Source organism: Blastomyces dermatitidis (assembly GCF_000003525.1).
Source record: "Blastomyces dermatitidis ER-3 genomic scaffold supercont1.2, whole genome shotgun sequence".
NCBI lineage: Eukaryota > Fungi > Ascomycota > Eurotiomycetes > Onygenales > Ajellomycetaceae > Blastomyces > Blastomyces dermatitidis.
The window spans coordinates 2,772,291-2,795,450 of NW_025544775.1; the positions used below are offsets into that span (position 1 = coordinate 2,772,291).

The 23,160-nt window shown below is 35.6% G+C and overlaps 3 protein-coding genes across 3 annotated transcripts; 1 reads left to right on the forward strand and 2 right to left on the reverse strand.

Moving 5' to 3' along the window:
• Window positions 1-2,319: 2,319 nt before the first annotated feature.
• BDCG_01690 (lysophospholipase) lies at window positions 2,320-6,368 on the reverse strand. Its single transcript, XM_045417217.1, has 2 exons — window positions 6,243-6,368; window positions 2,320-6,108 (listed from the first exon to the last, which is right to left on the reverse strand). Exon 2 carries the CDS (start codon window positions 4,190-4,192, stop codon window positions 3,500-3,502), a length of 693 nt encoding a protein of 230 aa, XP_045274096.1. The 5' UTR covers window positions 4,193-6,108; window positions 6,243-6,368; the 3' UTR covers window positions 2,320-3,499.
• A 427-nt stretch (window positions 6,369-6,795) lies between these two features.
• On the reverse strand, window positions 6,796-9,101 carry BDCG_01691 (NAD-dependent aldehyde dehydrogenase). The gene is made up of 4 exons (XM_045417218.1): window positions 8,485-9,101; window positions 8,007-8,400; window positions 7,423-7,865; window positions 6,796-7,304 (listed from the first exon to the last, which is right to left on the reverse strand). The coding sequence occupies exons 1-4, from the start codon at window positions 8,928-8,930 to the stop codon at window positions 7,157-7,159; spliced, it is 1,431 nt and encodes a 476-aa protein (XP_045274097.1). The 5' UTR covers window positions 8,931-9,101; the 3' UTR covers window positions 6,796-7,156.
• Window positions 9,102-17,188: 8,087 nt separating this feature from the next.
• BDCG_16406 (uncharacterized protein) lies at window positions 17,189-18,035 on the forward strand (the record flags this gene model as incomplete). The annotated part of the gene is made up of 3 exons (XM_045425647.1): window positions 17,189-17,387; window positions 17,611-17,739; window positions 18,004-18,035. 3 exons carry the CDS (start codon window positions 17,189-17,191, stop codon window positions 18,033-18,035), a joined length of 360 nt encoding a protein of 119 aa, XP_045279703.1.
• Between the last annotated feature and the right edge of the window lie 5,125 nt (window positions 18,036-23,160).

The window sequence follows — 23,160 nt, forward strand, 5'->3', positions numbered from 1 at the left end:
TATTCAGATATATCATAGAAAGATCTGATTAATAAATATAAGAACTCTGCTTCTATATAAGATCAGCAGATTACTCTTTCTTAATAATAAGATACTACTGAAATATCACTTCAGCTATTCTTACTTATGAAATAAGAGAAGAGTATTTACTTATTATCTATATAGAATAGCTAGATACTGACTCTTTATTAAAGAAGTCAGTGATTTGTTTTTCTTCTACTGAAATATATACAAGAGTTACTGTATATCTTATACAATCTTCTTAGTATACTAAGTGTTATATCTGTGATATTCTTACAATAACTCTGTAGTCTACAAGCTCACTATTTAAGTAAGATAGTTAAGCTCACTTATACAGCTTTTTAAACAACTATCTCTACATAATACTGCTGACTAGTCACTGCTTTGATTCTGCTATATTACACTTCTATTAATTTATCAGAAGTTTAAAAAATTATTAATACTATTATTATAACTGAAAATAATATCTTAAAACATATTTATTATAAGTAAGATTCTTAAAATAATGAAAATTATAATTCTAATAGTTAGTATAGTTCTTAACAATCTTATTCAGTCTATTAAGTTATTAACTATTAATTTTATTCTTAGTTCTATATCTATATCTGCATCTATCTCTGCTGTATCTATCAGTTCTAGATTATTAAGTTAACTATTAACTTATTTAGTTGAAAGAATGTCTAAGAAGCTGTTAAAGAAGCTACAGACTCTTATTAAATTATTCTATACTTATAAGTCAGTTTTACAGAAGAGTTATCAGATTAATATAAAAATTAATATAAATTATAAAACTCTTCTTCTATAATTTTATAATACTGTTTTTACAGTTTTCTGCAGTTATTATATTAGAAAAGAAGACTTTTTTACTATTTATATCAGTACTCTGAATCAGTGCTATGAAGCTTATATTAGTTATTATTATAATAACACTGAAAGTTACTACTCTTATTATAGAAGTGAGTCACTTTTTAATATAAAATATATTAATTTTAATACAATTAACTAATAGTTATACATAGTTAATATTAGTAAGAAGAATGATAAAGTGAAAGAAAAGAAATAGAAGAATAAAAAGAGAAAGAAAGTTAAGAAGAAGAGTTTATTCAAGAAGTACTCTACAGCTGAGAATATAGAATTTAGAGTCTTAAAAAAATAGATAGTAAGTGTTAAGTCAGTTAATAATTATAATATTAAGATTTTAATTCTTTATATTAAAAATAAGACTCTGTGTAAGAAGAATACAGTTCTGAAGATTAAATTCAGAACTATTACAAGTCTTCTTCAGATTATTCAAACTGTTCTTAAGAATGATATATAAGTCAGTGAGATAGAACAGAGTGTTTTTTATTTTTTTTCTTGCTTAGTTAGCTGATGCTTTTACACTGAAAAATGAATCTCTATATGTTTTTACAGTTCTATTCCTTCTATTATTATTAATAATAAGCTGTAAAATCAATCTTGCAGAGCCTTCTGTTTTGAGCTTAGCTCTGCAACATCTTTGCACACAGAGGCTCGTGTGCATTAAGATATTTTAAACATGTCCCGTCCCATTCCCTTCCCCTTCTAAGATGCCACGAGCGCAACCAGAAACTAGATACGGTTCTCCTCCAACGGATCAGGCAGTTTGAAAGGTTGGCAGGCAATAAATCACCCAAAGCCCCCGCATCTATCTATGTATGTAGCCTTGTTCCCAGTCCTTTTCCCTTGTCCTGCAGCGCAGCCCCAGGGGCCACCAAAAAGTAAAAATAACACGCAATGATGCAGCGCCGTCCAGTAGAATAAACTACCCAATTCACCCACCCAATCGTTCATCAATCCCCTGTCCTCCACAGGCCCTCTCTTGAGGTTCCCTTGAATTGTTGAGTCCACCTTATTTGTAACTTCCCCAACTCACTCATGTGTTCTACATTTTTTTGTATTTTTTTTATTTTCCCCTCGCTTTTTTCAACATTTTTTGAATTAAACCAATGTATGTACAGTACAGTACAGTACAGTACAGTACAGATGTCTGTAGACATTTGTGCTCTTCTCCTTGATGAGGCCATATCCATTGATAAATTTCACCAGTTCCTTTTCTTCCGTTAATGATTTCTTTCTCTCTTTGCTTTTCTTTATCTCTTCATCTTTGTTCCCCCCATTGGCTCCCGCGCTCGGTTTCCAGAGCGGGGTTTGATGTCAATACGCAAGCACCGATGATGTATCTAACGGTTGGTGTACCACACTGTACCACACTACACTGCACCGCGGTTCGCGAAAAAAAAAAAAAAAAGAAAAGAAAAGAAAAGAAAATACCAACGTATACGGAGTACAGCGTATGTTGGTTGGTCTTTCCTTTGTCAGTATTGTCGCTCTTTCACGAAGATTTTCGACGACCTCGTGGTCCGTGGGTCGTGGAGCCGGCCATTGACTGGGCGGGGATGAGTTGAGGCAAAGCGTGATGAGGCTGAAAATCATCAAATCACACTTTTTTCCAGGGTGGAACTCCTGTACCCAAGGGGAGGCAACGACTGGAGGGTGGGGTGGGATGGACGGGGTTTTCTCTGTTGTGGAAGGGCACCTTCGGTAATAATTCATTATCGCCGTTGGGGAGGGATTGATAATGCTTTCTGTATTATTTATTGAAAGAGATATAGCCGTGATACACAAAGGGAACTGAAGATTTGTTTACATTAAATAAGCTTCGATGGATTCATGGGACTTAAAATCTTAGCCCTATTAGGGATATAGATATACTCCGTATATATATACATCTACCTATTGAGACGAGCGTATGTATTTCTGAGTAGGTGAGGATGAATGGGATATATTAGCCGCTTGTTTAATAAAATATTAGAGATAAAATTGGAAATTTGAACAGGGTATGGAGTGTTGGAATCAATACTTATCACACCGAAATGGAAAGAAAAAAAGGAGACCATCATAACGTCTGGAAATAAAGCCGAAAACAAGATAAAAAAGAAAATACTCAAGCGTAAGAAATGCAACAGGATTAGGAATGCATTCGAATGAGAAGGAGATTGGAACGGTTTTTGAAATCGTTCTTGAATTTGGAGTGGTTTCGATCAGGTTAGTCAGGGTCAAGATCGTGCTTTGAAAATGAAAGATTGGCGAGGGGCCGTCGCGTCTGCTGTGACTACAGTACATGATACATGTCAAAGGTAAAAGCCATATAGAAGCGCTGAGAAATTGAAAAAGAGATAATCCTTCCCGCTTTCGCTATTCATATCAAAGCCTGTTTGCAATATTCATGATCCCATTGACTTGTAAAAGAGAAGATAGGTATTAGGAAAAGAACATGTCCCATCCCATCTCCTTCCAAAATAAGAAATAGACTTCAGAAACCTGTTTTTGTTTTTGTTTTTGTATTTTCTTTTCATGATTGTTTCCCCTCCCCCCCTTTCTCCCCCCTTTTCTCCCCCCCATTACTCCAACGGCCTGCGTTAACTTAGGTAAACGCAGGGTTCACACAATAAAGTATTTAGAAGGCAAAGATGGCAATAGCAGCGGCAACAACGATGCCACCAATGGCGGCACCGTTGCGGCCGGCAGCACCCTCCTCAAATGGTGGTTGGCTTGGTGTCGGGCTGGGGGCGCCTGGGTAACCGGAAGGAACCGGTCCTGATGGGATAGGAGTAGGAGCCTTTGTGGGTGGGCAAATAGTAGTTGTGCCAGTGGAGATAGGAACTAATGTACGAGTAGTAGTGGTGGTAGGATATCCAGTAGCAACGTCTGTGGGAGTAGGAGTGGGAGTATAAGATGGCTCGTCGGTGGGCTGGTCGGTGGGCTGTGGACTGCCGTCGTTCTTAATGCCGAATTGGGTAGAGTATTGGTAAAAGCCGACTCCCTCAACGACAAGCAGGATGCCGTAGTGCGTGACGTCGTCCTCGAGATCGGTGGAGGGGGTCCATTCATAAGAACCAGTGTTGGGAATAGTGTCAGCGATGACACCGATTGGCTTAACGTTGGTGCTGGGGCCGCGCAGGAGAATGAGCGAAACTTCGCCGTCAGTGGTAGGTGTCCATTTGATGGTGTATGGCTCTCCAACTGGTACAATCTCGTTCAAGCCTGGCGAAGCAATGGGGTTGCCGAATGGGGGTTGTGAGTAGTCAGGGTCAGTGGCAGCAGCTGCGAGAGCCGCAAAAGCAGCGACAACGGCCCCGATGAACTTCATATTCGCGATTGCGTTTGAGAAGTTTTGAGAAGAGTTATTGAATAAGGTATATCGCGACGATACACTTCTGGATTGTGGGGTAAGAATTAAACGATTTTGGAACAGAAGTAGATCCGTTTTTTTTTTTTTTCCTGTGAAAAGAGTGACTAGAGCCTGAAGTAGGACTCTGAATGTAGAAAAAACGAGAGGAAATCCGCGTGGGAAGGAAAAAAGAAGGTGAAGGAGTGAGAAGAAGGAGTAGAAGAGGAGGAGAAGAGGAGGAGAAGAGGAGGAGAAGGAGCGAAAGAAAAGGGTCAGCAGAAGAGGCTGCAGCAGCCATCGTAACGTAACCCAGTTGATAACAGTGTATTATTGCCGATACCATTGTTACGCCACGAGTTTACCGCTAGCAGGGTTATCGTACTTGCCTAGTCATGTCATCGCATGACAGGTGCGCGCTAAGGCTACTCTAGGCGTAGTGGGGAAACGGGGGTGCCTGACACTAGCCCAATTGCAGTTAGTTCCCATTCATAACCGAAATTGCACGACATCTCGGCTCGGCAGATTTTGGGTGGATTTAGGCGGAAGTAAGTGTCACTTCCAGGTACCAGCCCAGACAAAAATCTGTGTGAATTCGCACATCACAGCTGCAGAAGTAACCTTTCTGTTATCTATCCCTATTGGCGCACCAACTTAGCTGCCATGCCATAGCATGCCAAGGCTGTCCAGGAAACCGTTCTGGAGCGCTCGCCCATTGATACCATACCGGACTTTCTCTGGCGGTAACTTAAATTTGTTCGTGGCTCGTCCAGTTAAAAGCCACCAACAGAAGCCATCTTGAGAGTTTCATTTCAGCCAAATAAACCGTTGCTCGAGTATTTGCCCAATCAGCGGACGCTTGAGTCTCTCTCATCCACTAGGCATTTCAAAACTGCTTCGATATAAAAGTAATATTCGCCAGGACATTATTCATGCCGAAATTCATTGAAGGTTAGGTAGTTGTACGTAGTAAAGCTACCTCACTCTAGATCTAGACAATATGGATGAGAGATATTCCCAGCTGTAGGAACATCATTGCCGGCTGCAAAAACCTCCGAAGTACTTCGTACTCCGTAGTTATCACCGACATCCCCCGCTAGCTAGCTCTAGATTTTCTCACGCAAAAGAAATGTCTCAGTCATGACCTCCCGTCTGAATCTTCCGCTGACAGCCCCCCTGTCCCAAGCAACAGATATAACTCGGCGCTTATGAAGCTATCTCAATTAGTTAAATTGAATTTTCATGACTCAGGGTCTTTGTTCCCTCCTGTCAAGGGGCATCCTTGAGTGCCACTGCTGATGGCTTGTTTCGAAAAAAGATTGCCGTCAACGGCCGATGTGAGAAATAAGGCGACAGCTGCCCGGAAGCGAGAGTGAAAACCTTGGAATTCCCGGGAAGAAAATAATAATGGGTTTGCGACTAACCCGACTTTGAAAGACGCACGGGATCGTTTATCACAAGCGCCTCTCCAGCTCTCATCGTTGTGGAGACTGGATAGGAAAGAAAAAGCAAGGAAGGACGGTCTTTGGCAGAAGCCCGCCTCCACACCAGAATCCCTTGAGCCTCAATATCCCCAGTCGCTCAATCACAGGCCACAGCCTGACAGGGTTCCAAAGCTAATAAGAGAAGCTTGTAATATAAATCTGTCGTACGGAGTATTCAAATACAACTCCTGGTGACTTGTGGGGGAACAATTGCTCCACGGCTGGGCATTTAGATGCTTCTGATGGCCACGACGTGGGGGCTTGAAGTGAGAGCTCATGGCGCGATTTCATCATGTGTTTCCATCCCAAGCTTTCAAGCTGCACCTTGACAGAAAAGATGTAGATGGCTTCAACGAAAGGCGTGCTAGTATCAAATCACAAGTCCTAGGTCGGGTCGAGAAAAATTCAAAAATCCTGTCGGCAAATTATTAAAAGTGTGAATGACGGCAAATCAAATTGCAATGGAAAATTTTATTCTTGGCGCTGCCACGGTTGATCCTTGGTGCCGGGGGGTTGTATTGTATGTAACGCTGATACATAATACATACCAGACAGGCAACGCTAGCACTGCATAAAATGACTCTCAGGCTAACGTGGATGCGGAATGAGCATGAACAAAATAATAATATGGACCGCTCAGAGCGCGTCGGCGGTTGCCCCTGGGTCACTCGCCGACGACCAATGCAGAAAAAGAAAAAAAAAAAAACAAAACCTCTAGCCAGGATATTTAAAATATTCTCTTCTGCCTTTACAGCGTAGTTCGACTCTGTGGCAGACCAACAACAGCCTCCAGGCCGTTCAAACATAAGAATAGGATTCCTATGTCCGGATTAAATGGTAAAAACATTCCTACTCCACTCCTTGATGAATCCGAGCTTATCGACAAAGCTTTTTCATTTTGATTCAAACATTCGCCCGCTGCTTCAGTAAATAATGGAGAACGGGGATTGCCTACCCTACCCATGTGGCAGCCCATCCCAATGCCCAATTATTATTAATGTTACCGCTCTGTGCAGCGCCTCCAGACAGCACCTGAAAGGGAGGCTGCTTGGTCGCCCGAATGCGGTAGCTCTGTTTGAATAGTGACCTGTGAGTTAATGTCTTTCACTTTAGACCATTGTTGTTTATTTCCATTCTTCTATATATATATCTATATATATATATATATGTATTTGCCTGGCTTGATGCTCATGCATGCACCACGAAGCATGCGGCCCGAGGCTGCAGTTGCCAATGGATTTTCTTTTTACCAGCACTTCTATTTACATCATCCTTACAAAAGTCCACGGGTGTGGGTGGACCAAAACCCTTTATCTGAATACCAATATGCAATATGCTCCCCAAAAAAATTATGTTTTGGATGAGATCCCGCTCCCATATATGCCATAAATTTGACAGCTATACATGGATATCCTTCGGTGTGGTAAACGTAAAATGATATGGGATGGCAGTGCACGTCTCTCTACACATCCATCCACGTAACAGATTTTGTCGTAAGGAACTCATCCAAGGCTGCGGGGCCACCGAAACGGCCGAAACCGCTACACTTCACACCTCCATGTGGCAGACCAGGTTCGTCATGGACGGTCATGGAGTTGATATGCACGGCCCTGTTATCAAGCGGAGAGAGACAAAGAAAAAGTGGCAATGAGCCCCCCTGACCAGAAACCAAAAGTGTAGCTAAGGATAAAGGATATAAAAGGAAACAGAAAGAAGGGGAACACGTACCCAGATTCCAGCTGCTTTGCAACGCGTAAACCTCTGCCCAAATTCTCCGTATATACGGCTGCACTGAGCCCGTACTCAGTATCATTAGCGAGCTGGATGGCTTCCTGTTCGGTGTCGACGACGTACAGCGATACGGTCGGGCCGAAGGATTCGGTGTGGTAGATGTCCATGTCTGGGGTTATACCTTCGAGGATGATGGGATGCATTCGCGTGTTGTTTGGTGTTTCCTCGGTGCTGATATTATCGCCGACTAAAATGTTTCCGCCTTTGGATACGGCGTTTGAGACGAGATTTCTGTTTTTAATGACGGGCGCGGCGCTTACAAGGACGGGAGGAGGGTTGGAATTGCTTGTAGCCATGGTTTCGCGGAGGTGGTTGCGGAATTCGTCGATGACGGATCGTTGGACAATTATGCGCTCGGTAGACATGCAGATTTGGCCTCCCTATAATCGATTATTAAGTTTATTATTTTGTCAATAATTTCTTGTACTTTAAACGTGTACAACCCTGTCCGTGAGGAGTGATTCTTTGGTATCTTTGAATGTTGGGAGTGACCAAGGGACGAAAAGGGGGTCTAGCCATACATGTAAAAAGGAGCCCATCACACAACCAGTTGCGGCCTTTTTCAAGTCCGCATCATCCAATACGATTGTACTGGCCTTTCCGCCAAGTTCGAGCAGCACTGGCTTAATATATTTGCCCGCAGTGGAGGCAATTATTCTTCCAACCTGAGTGCTGCCGGTAAAGTTGATCTTTCGAATAGCAGGATGTGCGATCAATGCAGTCGTGATTTCCGCCGCACTCGCTGGCCGGTGATAGAGGACATTAAGACAACCGGGAGGTAGTTGGGCTTCACGAAAGATATCCCCAAGGGCCCAGAAACACTTCGGGGAGAGCTCGGAGGCCTTCAGTACGACAGTGTTACCAGCTGCCAGCGGTAGAACGATTGATCGCAGACCCAAAACGAACATCGCGTTCCTGTAGAATTGCATAATGATTAATATACCAAGGTGTAAAAAATAAATCCACACAAGTAGATAAATAGAAAATAACTATAAATACCACGGGGCAATGCTAAGAATAACCCCATAAGGTTCTTTATACACGATGCCACTCTGGCCTTCATCCCTCATAATAGGTACTGTGCCTGCTGTCGAAAGCGTCCTTCCAGTTACATCTTTCAGCAGGTTATGACCGAGGCCCCAATTGAATTCAGCAAACATCCGACTCGATCCTGTCTCTTCTTGCGCATATCCTATAAGTTCCTCTTTGCGTCGTTCGTAAATCTCAATTACTTTTAAGAAGATATCACGGCGAGCAGAAGGTTTCACTTTGGCCCAGCTCTTGAAGGCAGCGTTTGCGGAATCAACAGCACGCACTGCATGGGCTACAGAAGTAGAGCTGCATTTGTAAACAACCGCTCCGGTATTTGGGCTGATGACGTCGAAAGAGTCAGCTGTAATAACAGGCTGGTTGTCAAGAAGAAGGGGTATTGTGCTCAAGGCCATATCTCGCTAGTTTCCTGCTGCGGTATAGATGGATATTTATAGCTGGGTATCTTGCTTTTGGAGTTATGGCGACAAAGTAAGTTTAGAGAGAGAAATCACCATTTAATCCCAAAGAAATTGTTATCAACTGCAAAAAAAAAAAAAATCTGAGCAGACAAGGAGCAGTACGGAGTAGTGACATTTTTGAGTCAAATGGATTTTTTTCAGTGTAAAAGCTTAATTCCACATAATACTCATTATATAGACACACACCAAGTCCACTAGTTCTAATATAATTAGTATATTACTCTACATGATTTTGGCTTTCAGACTCCAGGAAGCAGAAAACTTTGTGAGAGAGGTTGAACATTGGTTGGTTGTTGTTGTTATCTAACTAGTAGCTAGTGAAAGCTAAATATATGTGTGTGGGTCACGTGGGTTAGGGCTTGTGTAGTAGCTCCAACAAACTTGACCTCGCTAAGTGCGCCACTTGACCTCGTTATGTAAGCTGACCTCGCAAATGTGGCCCGTGCCACTACCTGACCTCACTCAATACATCTTTTCTTGTAATTTGAAACCACTCAATTATTTATCATCAATTCTACAATCAATTCAAAATCAATTTAAAATCAATTTAATACTGAAATTATTTTTGAATTTAATAATAAAGTAAGTATTTATATAATTTACACTAAATTGATTATCAATTGATTTTCAATCAATTGTTAATTACTTAAATATATACATTGAATTTATTTTTATTATTATAATCAATTAACAATCAATTCAGAATCAATTTAAAATCAATTTAATACTGAAATTATTTTTGAATTTAATAATAAAGTAAGTATTTATATAATTTACACTGAATTAATTATCAATTGATTTTCAATCAATTGTTAATTACTTAAATATATAGATTGAATTTATTTTTATTATTATAATTAATTAACAATCAATTCAGAATCAATTTAAAATCAATTTAAAATTAATTGTTAAATATTTTTATCTTAATATATTTTAAAATTCTGTAAAATATCTCTTTATATTCTATATGAATTTGTCTGTTCATTTAATTGATTATGAATCAGCTAATGCTTTGATTGATTGAGTGAATTGAAAGGTTGAAAGTCAATTATCAACTGATTATTACTGTATTGTGCGAGGTTGTCACGCTCCCGGCCGCGCCAAGGCTCTGTTGCGGTTTCACACAGCTCATCACTTTCATGTGAATGATTTCATTTCATCTGAACCAGTTTTCAATCACTCTATAACATTATTCAGATATATTATAGAAAGATTCAATTGATAAATATAAGAATCTCACTTTTATACAAGATTAGCAGATTACTCTTTCTTGATAATAAGACACTGCTGAGATATCACTCTGACTATTCTTGCTTATGAAATAAGAGAAGAGTATTCACTCATTATCTATATAGAATAGCTAAATACTGACTTCTCATTAAAGAAGTCAGTAATTTGTTTTACTTCTATAGAAATATATATAAGAGTTACTGTGTATCTTATACAATCTTCTTAGTATACTAAGTACTATATCTGTGATATTCTTACAATAACTCTGTAGTCTATGAGCTTGCTATTTAAGTAAGATAGTCAAGCTCACTTATACAGCTTCTTAAATAACTATCTCTATATATTACTGCTGACTAGTCACTGCTTCAGTTCTATATATTACAATTCAAATTATTTAATCTGATTATATATTTAAATTAGTTAAGCTCTAATAGACTGATATAATCTTATGTATCTATACTGAAACTGACTTGATCTTATTCTCTGAGAAAAATACTACATTATTTTCTAGAGTGTGTACATCTCTACTCTGACAGAAATCTGAGATTTCTGAACTCACTGTATATTTTAATATGAGCTCTTCAATCACTCTGTCACTACTGCAGTCTCTACACATCTATATCTATTATAAAGATAGAGAGATTAAGATCAGAGATTTACTGAGATATAAGAAAAACATCTTATCTGAATTTTACAGCTTTACTCATACTCTTGAACAGAAATTTTATCTTAATCTGAGTCAGTATAATACTCATGAGATATAAGTAATATACACTGTCAATCTTCTTGAAGACATCTCTATAACTACTTGAGTTATCAAGAAGAGAGAGCTTGAGTGTATCAATATTACTATAACTTGAAAAGAATTTAAGAACTTTCTACTGAATTAAATTGAAGATCACTACAACTGTAGCTTCATAACAGTGTAGTGATTCAACTTATTACATCAATGAGATAATAAGAATTCTTCTGATTTCAATGCAAGATTTGAAGAATATTGAGAGAAACTGACTGATAATTTGAATCAATTAAAAATACAGCTTTATCTTACAAAGCTGACTTATAAGATGCAGATAATAATATCACAGTATCAGAGTTTATTAATCAATTGCACTGAGCTTGTCAACCTGACTTTCTAAATCTATTTGAATAATTAATTCTTTAAGAAAAAGATTAATAAGATCTCTTCTAAGTAATTAATAACAGAATCTAAATAGTATTATAATAACTTCAGTGTGAAGAAAGTAAAGAAGAATTTCAAGTATTCTGATTCTTCACTCACTGTGAAGAAATATTAAAAAAGATTTAATAAAAATCTCTGTTTTAACTGCAGAGCTGATGATTACTATATCAGTGATTATAAAAAGCTGAAGAAGAGAAGAAACTGAGAAGATATCTTCTCAAAGTTAACTTCTCTTCTAACAAATGTATTCACAGAAGATAAAGAAGAGAAAGATAAGAATTGATAATTCTCACATCTCTGAGTTCATATTATAATTACAATGTATATCTCAAATGAGAAGATATCAGTGAGATACTTACTCAACTCTGAGATAGATACTAACTTCATATTCTATTTCTTTTCTTTGATAAAGAGTTGAAAGAAGATAGATCTGTCAGACTATATAAAATTTACTGATAAAATAAAATGTCACTGTTTTAACATAATTTAAGTGAAGTGTGTGATCACAGACTCTGAAGAAATCTTTAAGAAAAGCAGTCTGCTTCTTCATACAGTTAATATCATAGATAAGAACATTATTCTAGATCTTTCATAATTGAGAGAAAACAATTCTCTTATTGACTGAGTTATTCAGATATAACAGTACTGTCTCACTGATAAAGAGACAGTGATAGAGAAATCTGAAGAGTTTTATTGAAAGAATCTTGAGAAAAAGATTAAGTTGATATACTGTATAGCAGGTGATTAAGACTTGAGAATAGATGAAGAAGTCATCACTTTCACTGCAAGATTAGCAGCAGTATTTATCATTGAAGATGAATATATACAATGTCTCTTTACAGATTTTAAGAATGTCTTTTTGAAAAGAAAAGCAGCAAAGTTTTCTGACATTAAGATATAATATAAGATTTGTCTTAAAGATAATGCAATGATACTGTACAGATCTCTTTATAACTTGTCTGTAAAGAAGTTGAATATTCTGTATAAATATCTTAAAGAAGTGCAATCAAAGAACTGAATATATTTATCAAAGAGTTCAGCAGAGACATCTATACTCTTTGTACTTAAGAAGAATAATAGACTATATCTATACATAGACTACAGAGATCTTAACAAGATAACAGTTAAGAATCACTATTCATTACTATTAATTAATGAGATGATTGATTGATTATCTGAAGCAAAGATATTCTCAAAGATTGATATACAGAATATCTATTATAGAATCAGAGTTAATAAAGATGATATTTAAAAAACAGTCTTTTATATTAAGTATGATAATTTTGAATATCTTGTTTTATCTTTTGATCTCTGTAACACTTCAGTCATCTTTCAGATCTATATAAATAAGATGCTGCAGAGCCTTGTCAATGTCTTCTGCATAGTATATCTGAATAACATTTTAATCTTCTTGAAATCAGAGAAAGAACATGATACTCATGTTTAAGAAGTGTTGAGTTACTTAAGACAGTATTAACTCTATATAAACACTGAAAAATGCTTATTCTACATACAGAAGATTGATTTCTTAGATTATATTATTGAGATGAATGACATTTTAATAAACAGAAGCTGAGTCTCTGTCATTGAGAACTAATCAGTACTGTGAATGTACTGTGAGATGCAGATGTTTCTAGAATTTATGAATTTCTACAGATGATTCATCTATACATATTCACAGATTACTGCTTCTCTTACAGATCTGTTAAAGAGAAGTGTGAAAGACAGAAAAATGAGATTATTTACTCTCACTTAAGACACTGTGCAGGTATTTACAGAATTGAAACAAGCTTTCACAGATATTACAATACTGAATCATTTTAACTCTGACTTATTCAGTCAGTGTGAGACTGATATATTCAGAAATGAAGTCTGTGAAATCTTTTCACAGTTGATACTGAAGATCTTTCAATGTTGAAAGAATCAGAGAATAATTATCTTTGAGAAAACAGATAATGAATTATCTGTGAAAGAAGACTTTTTCACAGAGTCTATAAGACACTGTGAATAAAGATCAGTGATCTTCTTCTTCAAGAAGTTATCACTCACACAGAGAAGATATAATACTTATAATCAGAAAATGTTAGTAATTGTTAAATTCTTTAAGATCTGATAATATTATCTTCAGAGTAGTAAGTACTCAGTGCAAGTTCTCATTGATTATACAAATCTGTATTACTTCTTAATAACAAAGAGCTTGATAGAATGTCAAGCCAGATGAGCAGAGCTGCTTTCAGAGTATGATTTCTATATTTAATACTGTTCAGATTAACTTAATCTCACTAACATGCTGTCTAGACAGCCTGATTATAATATTGTTAATATGAAGAAGAATTCTATAAAAGAATCTCTGTCATCACTGCAGAAGAAGCTGGCTGCAGAGAATTGAGATTCTCTAAAGCTCAGAAACAGTGCTGAAGAGACAGCTGTGTAACTCAGTATAGAAGATGAAAGAGAACTCAGGTCTCTGCAGAGAACTGACACTGAAGATTATGAGCTTCTCATGTCACATCTTACAATCATTGAATTGATAAAGAATGAAATGATTTATAATCTTTCAATCTGACTACTTTTGAAATTCATTGATAAGTTATAGAAGAAGGACATCTCTACTGCAGCTTGAATTCAGAAGTTAAAGAAGAAAGAATTCAGTTTGAACTTGAAAGAGACAGACTCTGAGTGAGATAATACTGTTAAGAAATCAAGTTACTGATAACTAGAAGAATATGAACTTCTACTGCTGAATGATTCAGTCTTTATCTCTTATAGCAGAGCAGTGTGTCAGAAGTTATTGAGAATTTATTATAATAATTCTCATATAAGACACTTCAGATTAGAGAAGACTGAGAAGCTTCTAAAATATAAATATACTTAAGACAAGCTCTAAGCAGATATTAAAGAGTATATTGAGACTTATAATATCTGTTAAAGAATAAAGATTTCACAGTATAAGTAATACAGTAAGTTGATATCACTGTCTATTTTAAAGAACTTATGATAGAATCTATTGATGAATTTCATAGTTGATCTGCTGAAGTTGACAAGAGTTAAAGAATATGACTCAATTTTAATCATTATTAACTGCTTTATAAAGATGACTAGATATATTTCTACTTATAAAAAGATTAAAGCCTCTGAATTAACTGATCTGTTTTTAGATATCATCATTTATAATCACAGTACTTTGAAATCATTGATAACAGATTAAGAATCCCTCTTTATCAGCAAGTACTGATCAGCTTTTTACTATCATCTTATAATAAAGCATCTTCTCAGTACTGTATTTCATTCACAGATTGATAATCAGACTGAATATTAGAATCAGACACTAGAACAGCATCTTTGAGTGTTCTATTTATATTATCAGAATGATTGACTTAAACATCTTCTGACTACTGAATTTATATATAACAATGTAAAGAATACAATCTTAAAGATATCTTCTTTCTATGCTTATTATAAATATAATTCTTCATTACTCAGTGACATTGCAGACAATGTTTCAAAGAGAGAGATAGACAGTCAGAATGTTAGATAGATATAGAGAATGAAGTATCTCTCAGTACTAGAAGTAAAAGTGAGATTGAAACTTTTAAATAAAATTCATAAGAAGATGATGAAAAGCATCTACTATACTCAGAAGTGATAGATAAAATACTATAATTGAAAACATCTTCTGATGAAGTTCTTGATAGAGAATTAAGTACTACTTTCAGCAAAGAATATCAAGATAATGAGACTGTGTAAGAAGCTCAGTAAGTGATGACTAGAATCTTTTCTAATAATAAGAGTGATGAGTAAGCAGACATATAAGTTGAAATTACTCACAGAATTGAAATCAATTCATTCTATTTTTCACATTTTCTATTTAAAGCTCTATAAGTAATACTTTAAGACAGAGCTGTCTTGACTGAATAATATTGAGATTGAGAGTGATACTGAATATCTTGTGAAGAAAATATTGAATAAGTGAACATATTACAGTAAGCTTCAATATCTTGTTAAATAAGAAGATTATTCATTGTCAGAGAATTTATGAAAACTGCTTGAGTATTTGAAAAATACTGAGAAAGAGATTGTAATCTATAAGATAGCTAGTAGAGATGATCTCATTACACATCAGAGATGTTGAGTAAGAAATACTGCTTAAGACTTCTCATTTTTCTCAAAGAGTTTTTTTTTAGAGATAATCTCACAGTGATGAGCTGATATCTTATAGACTCTGTAGCACTCTTCTTCTATTTTCTTCTAAAGAATTTTTAGAAGTTTAATGAGACTATACAAGTATAAAATTTCTGAAGCAGTTAGAGAGAAGAGATATTTAAAATTAATAAAAAAGATTAATATTAATCAATCTGTAAGCTGCTGCTATTTTAGTGAGACTGTGTGATTCAAAGGTTGCTTAAGCCAGCGTACGATTACAGGCGTACGCCGGCTTCTTATATATTGAATCTCGTACACTAAATTAATTAGCGGCCGCTAGGGCCCCTTTACATTTGTACGCATATGCTAGTAGTTCAGAAGCGGCTGTGTTATTATCTGACAGTTGTACATTCTTTTGAACCACATTCTCCCCCATCAGATTCAGTCACGCCCACATGACCATATCATTCACCCTAGCTTCATGCGGATTAGCTCGCCACTAGTGTTTCACAATTGTGTGGCCTATTTCTGATCCAGCTAGTGTTCTGTGTATGCTCTCACAAAGAAACTTCTACTATATTACATCACTTATTCACTAACTTTTCTCATTCTTCAATCATCTTCTTCATCATCATCATCATTGAATGTCACTATTTCATTCAAGATTTCTGTTTCTTCTTCTGTTTAACTCTTTTCATCTATTCATCTATTATATTGTACATGTTTCTGACAATGACCTCTCATTCTCACAATAAGTATCATCATAGTGCTCATACTGAGCAGTTCATTAGCAGTAAGTGTAACATGTTGTGAAACATATGTGGCCAGGACTTGTTTATCTTCTAACAATTGTCAGAATGTACTATTATGAATGACACATCTTCTTCACCTTCTTATACACTCTCTCTACTTTCTCATATACTCTTGACTGTTTCTCTTCTCAGCGGGTTTCTGATCATGTTTTCTGACATGATTTTGTGTGAATGCAGATGCTGATATGTTTGTTTTTATTTATGTAGAATCTTCATGTGTTGACAGATTCATGTCTGCTGATGATAGTGAACCTGATATTGCATTCTTGATTGAGAACTTGAAGAATATGATAATGAAGAAATTATCTGTATCATGTGTGACTGAGTCTTCTGCATTTTCTCTTGCTTCTTCTGCTGCTTCTTTCTCTGCTGCTCCTCTCTCTGTCTCTTTCTCTGTCACTTCTCAATCTTCTACACTTGCCTCTGTGTCTGATTCTCCCGCTTCTGCTACTCCTGTTTCTGTGACCCCTGGTTTTGCTACCTCTGCTTTCATTACTAGCTCTTCTCATTTCAAGGAGATATTGCATAGGCTTAATGAATCATATCTCTCAGTGTGTATGCTTCTGCCCTTCTTACTGACTCTCAGAATGATTTATTGCATGAAGACAGTGTATGACACAACTATCTGAAGCTCAGTCACAGACACTGATTATTACATTTGTTTTAAATATTCATAGTGAGACAATTATTCATTCATATCAGAGAATCACTTCTCTTCTCAACAGTATTGAGATTGTAAGTCTTTTTCTTTTCATCTTTTCTTTCTGACACTGATTTTTCTATTCTTAGAGAAAATTGTTATAAGTTTTACTGTGCACAAAGTCATGGCATTCACAGACATTAAAAAACTTTTCACAATTATTAAATTCAATATTGCAGATATGTCTGCTCTGACTAATATCTTTGAAATGATTAATCTGTATCAGTCTATTCTCTGGCAGTTGTCATCTGACTTCATGATGCAGGTGAAGAATATCTGTGTTTTCAGAAACAGAAATGTGAATGTCATACTCTTTTATATCTGTGAGTGTGAGGCTTGTATGCCTTGTCTGAGATGTTGTCATAGAAATGAGCTGTTCACACACTGCATTCTGCTTCCTGCATTTCTCTGTGTCTCTCTCTCTCTTTCTGAGAAGCCTTGTGTGTGTTGTAATTGCATGTACAACTCTAAGGTCAGCAGATGTTCATTCAGTAACTGTTCTCATCTCTGATTTTGTGATTTTCATACACTAACAATAGTTCTTAGTTGCTCTGATGTCAGAGGTCATTCTGATTGAAGATGATAACACTGCTGAGACTATTCTCTTCTGCTCTCAAGCTTCTTCTGTCACTTTCTCTCCCTTCTCTGCAGAAAAGGTTGTGCACACATCAGATTGTAAGTGTTCAGCTCTGAGTGACTTCTGCTATTATTCATTCAGTTCTGCATCTTCTCCTTCTTCTGTTTCTTTCATCTCTGCCCTCTCTGCTCTGACTTCTGATTCTGCGGGTTTCATACTCTTCTCCAATTTCTCTACATGTATGCATGCGCATTTCTATATTGGCATTTCAGCCAATCTTGTGATAAATGACATTAATGTTGTACACAGAGTGATAGAGAAATCAGAGACATGCACAGTGTTGTTGTGAGAGTGACTTACAGCTCTTGAATCTCTTGCAGATCTCGAGTTTTGAGATTTCCTTTGTTTTTGACATTTTTCAGATGGTGTGATGTTGGAAATAGATTAAACATGTGATGTATGAAAATGAATGAGATGTGTATGATAACATTTATCTTTTGCAGCTGATTCTTACAGTTAATGATCAATTCATTATCTCTTTTCTTATGCTTTTTCTTTATCTGCTAGTCACTACTCTTACACAATCTCTATATGATACAGTGTTCAGTGACTAGGTTCAGCAGCTTCTAACTTTTTGTGATTCTGTCTCATGTATTATACTGTCTCTCTTCACTCACTCAGATCACTACAGTGAACAGCTCATCAAAACTAATCTTACTCAATCTCTGAGTATTCTCAGAGATTGAGATGACTTAGTTTCATATGTCTGTGAATATTTCAGATAGTTCATTCTCTGTGATCTTCACAATTGAACTGATATAAACAGTTAAATTCAACTCTGAATTTCTTTTTCTTCTGCAATCTGACTCATGTATAAGTCTGCTGCTTTGAGACTGCTCTTTGCTATGTTGCATCTGCTGTCTATAATACATTATCATACAATCAGCTATAGTCTCATCACTTATTGAAGTGTGATATTCATCTGATTTCTTCATTTCTTCTCATTCTTTCCTTGTAATTGTGAAAAGATTGAAATAAGTGAGATCATCTGATTCATAAGTGTCTATGATTTCTCTTACTTTGTGAGACTTTTCAATTGTAAGTCTCTTCTTTTTCAACACTGATAATAATGCTGCAGATAATCATAATTCACTCAGGTCTTGCATCTTTACTTTCATAAGTTATGAATCATTGATTAAGTTGTGTAAGATCTGTCTCTCTGATTCTTTCAATGCATATATTCTCAGAGAATGTGATTTGAGTATCTTATATAGCTTAAATCACCTAGATTGAAACTTCTCAGAACTCTCATTGTGTATAAGAACTCATGTTCTCATCTTGAGACTTGATTTCTTAACAAGTGAGTCTTGTATTCTTTTCAATTGAATTACTCAGTTCAGAAGTAACTCATTAGCTTTTGTATGTGTGTGACTGATCTCTTTCAATCTTGATTCTGCATCTGTGACTGTTGTGTCTGTAACTGCTACTGTTGCATCTATAACTGCTTTCTCTCTTATCTTTTCTGAAGCATTCTTCAGAATGCGCAGATGCAATTCATACAACAGATAGAATGATGAATGCTTAAAGACTGCATGCTGTCAAATTCATGTGATCAATAGTGCCTGCCTGAGATATTCATCTCATAGTCTTGTAGACTTACTCACTAGATATTTCATCAGCATGTTGCTCAAGATTTCATTTAAGTGTTTCATCTTTCTATTTGTTCACAGATGATATGATATTGTTCTACAATGTCTTGTCTGTAACTGGCTCATAAAATGCCTCATCACTTCTCCTACAAGGTTCACACTGTTATCAGTTAAAATCTCATGTGGTATTTCATAGTTGATATAGATCTCATCATATAGAAACTTCATCATCACCTTCTCTATCATCTCTGAAACTGCTTTTGTGACTGACCAGTCAGTAGCATAATCAATAGCAGTGATTATTCATCAATTTTCATTTGACATTTACAGCAATATGTCTATGAGGTTCATCTCTCATCATTTAAATGATTGTATCATATACTTTATCTGATATTGTGCTTCTTCATGTTCTAACCCTTTCTTAGATTCTTTTGTAATCTGGCAATTCAGGCACTTGTGAGCATATGTCTGAATGTTCTCAGCTATGCTTAGTCAGTACACTCTTGATTCAAGTACACTCATGAGTTCAGAGCTTTCTAAGTGACTGAATTCTTTGTGCATGTGAGTCATCAAGTCACATTGAAATAGAGATTCTAGATAGAGAGCTTCTGCATATTCTAGATTGCAGTAAAGCATAACATTGTTTTTCAATTTTCTCAGCTTGAAGTTCAGAAGCATCTCTTCTACTACTTTCACAAGACACTTATCATTCAATATCTTGTCATTCTTCAAGTGAGAGATCATAGTATTCACTCATTCTGATTCCTTGCATTCTCTCAGCATATTTAACACAAACATCTCTTGTGTCTGGTTCACAGAATTCTCACTCATGAAATCAGATCTGTAACTAATTGCATTCAGTATCACTGCATTCAATTTCTTTCAGTATTTGATATGAAGATTATACACTTGAAACTCTGAGATTCAACATGCTAAATGTTTGAAAGGTTTTATCATTAATTGTAGATAGATGAGGCTTTCATGATCTGTGATCATCATTGTCATATGTCTGTTGTTAATATATCTATCTCACAACATCAGTGTGTACTTGATCACTAGCAATTCCTTTTCATATACTGAGTAATTGAGCTCAGCACCTGATAGTTTTCTACCATCATATGCCATCAGATGCAGCTTGCTGTTCTTACTCATCTGTAGAAGAGTGTCTCTGATAGCTTATTCAGATGTGTTCATCTTGATGTAGAAAGGTTTATTACAATCTGGTTGAATAAGCACTGAGAATGTTGTTACACATTTTCTCAGTGTGAGAAAAGCCTCTTTGCATGCAGCATTTCAGATAATTGAATAAAACTTCTTCTTTCACAGATTTGCATCTGTTTCTCTTAAGAGATTCAAGAGTGATACAGATATTTGTGTAAAATCCTTGATGAACCTGCAGTAATATGAGATCAATTTAAGAAACTGTTGTACATAATGTACATTTCTCAGCTGTGATCAATTCACTATGACATTCAATTTCTTCAGAATGAGATGTATACAGTCATCACTCACTATATGTCTCACAAACTTCAACTCTTTCATTTCAAACACACACTTGATTGATTTGATATAGAGCTTATACTCTGTCAGAGTTATAAGCACTTTATCAAGATACTTCAGATGTTCATTATATGAGTTTGAAAAGACTAGAATGTTATTAAGATATACAAGACATGAGATTTTATTCTATTTATAAAGAATTGTATTCATCATCATTTGAAAGATGATAAGTGCATTTATCAGACTGAATGACATTGCTAGAAATTCAAACTTCTCTCATTATATATTAAACACAGTTCACAGAACTGACAGTTCATCTACACAGATCTGCCAGTATTCTGAGAGAAGATCAATCTTTAATAGATATCAGGCATTTTCAACTGTATTCAACTGTTGTTGAATTCATAACAGTGAATATTCATTCTTGATCATAAGCTTGTTAAGTGCTTAATAATCAATACACATTCATCACTCTTCACCCGCCTTTTTCATGAATAGAACTGGAAAGCCTCACGCACTTAATGAGAATTATATGAGATTATATTCTAGAAGGTCTGTGATCTGACACTTCTGTTCTTCAAGATATGTTTATGACAGAGAATACACATTCTGATTGACTGGTTTTGCATTCTCTGTGTCAATCTCATGTACAAATCCTTGTTTCAGCAGCAATTCTGATGAAAGATCTGTTCAGAAGATCTTCTCATACTTCTTCAGAAGCTTCTTCATACACTTATTCTTCTACATATCTTTTATCTTGGTTTCCTTCACTTCTGAGTTCTGTATGATATACAGAATGCTTTCAGATGAGGTCTTGCAAATCATTCTCTTTACTTGTTAATGTGTAAGCAGATTTAACTCTTCTATATCAGAGATATGAAATGTTCTTCTCATATCAGTTGATAGAATTGTATAAATCATTTTCTTTCTATCAGTCAACTGCATATGACATGTACATCATTGAATCTGCAGATTAAACCTTTGAAATCAATCAAGTTTAAGAATAAGATTATATTTCACATTCTGCAGCTCTCATGCTTAAATATAGCAAGATCATTCTCTGAAGTGCAAGAGAACTCTTACTTTTACAGATGATATCAAATATCAGTTATCAGATAATCTTATACATTGAAGATTCTTTACTCAGCAGACCTCTTTCAATCTTCAGATTATATAATCATCAATATATTGCATCAAAGCTTCTGTATCTGCTAATACTTTTGCAGCCATCTCTCAATTCTTATTCAAGTGCCTCTTATACATTAACATTTCAGACCTCAAGGCATTGAGATGAGTGTCTACTTCATTCTCACTTACATCTCAGTCAGAAGCCTGCTTCTTCTTTGTATTCACAGAATTCAGAGAATCATCTAACATGAGCATCTCTTTCACTTTGAAGACTTTTCATAGAATATCAGCAAGTGTCTCTGAGCTCACTGATCCTGCTAGTTTTTTAACTGTGTATGCTAAATACAATCTTTTGCACTATGATTTTGACATTCACAGTTGAAACAAGCTTGATACTTGTGATATCAAGATTTTCACTCAGAGGATTTCTTTTTCAGAGAATTCAGTGCTTTAACAATGACATTCAGATCTAGATTCATTGTGTCTGAGTATGTGACTTGTGTCATAGAAGTCTGATTACTCATTCTTCACTGAGATATACTCAATTGTAGTATTTTCTATTGCAATTGACTCACTTGTTCTCATATAATGAGAATGTTATATGCTTTCTTCACTGTGTCTGACTGTGAGGTTAAGTATTTTCATTTCACTCTCAACTCAGATGTAAGATCATGAATAAAGATCTGTAAATAGAAAGATGTTGAAAGCTCTTCATTCAACACAAGATAGTGTAAGCTAAAGTGTGTAAAGTATGATGTAAGATCACTCACTTATCTACACTTAGTGAAGCATTTATAACACTTATCTTATATATTCATTTTCTTAAAGTTGTGTAAGATTCACTTGAAAAACTTATTTCATATTTATGAGAATGAATATCACTTCAAGTCTGTGAGATTTATCTTTTCATCAGTCATTCATAATGACTTCACTTTTTCATATAGAAACACAGTAGATCTTAAGACTTGTTGAAATTTCATTGACTATCTGTCTGTGAGTTCACATTCAATCTGATAATATGATTATATCTGACTTAGTCAGCTGATTACAGCATCATTTTTTCAGTTATTATTGAAGCTTAATAACTTCAGCAGATCTTCTGACTTGATATATTTTATACTCAGATTCTCATTCTGTGCAGTGATCTTTGATGAGATGTACACTTCTGAAAAGATCATGAATAATCATGATAAAATCTTCAGATTCAGTGTAGTTATCTATCTATATAAACATTTAATCTTC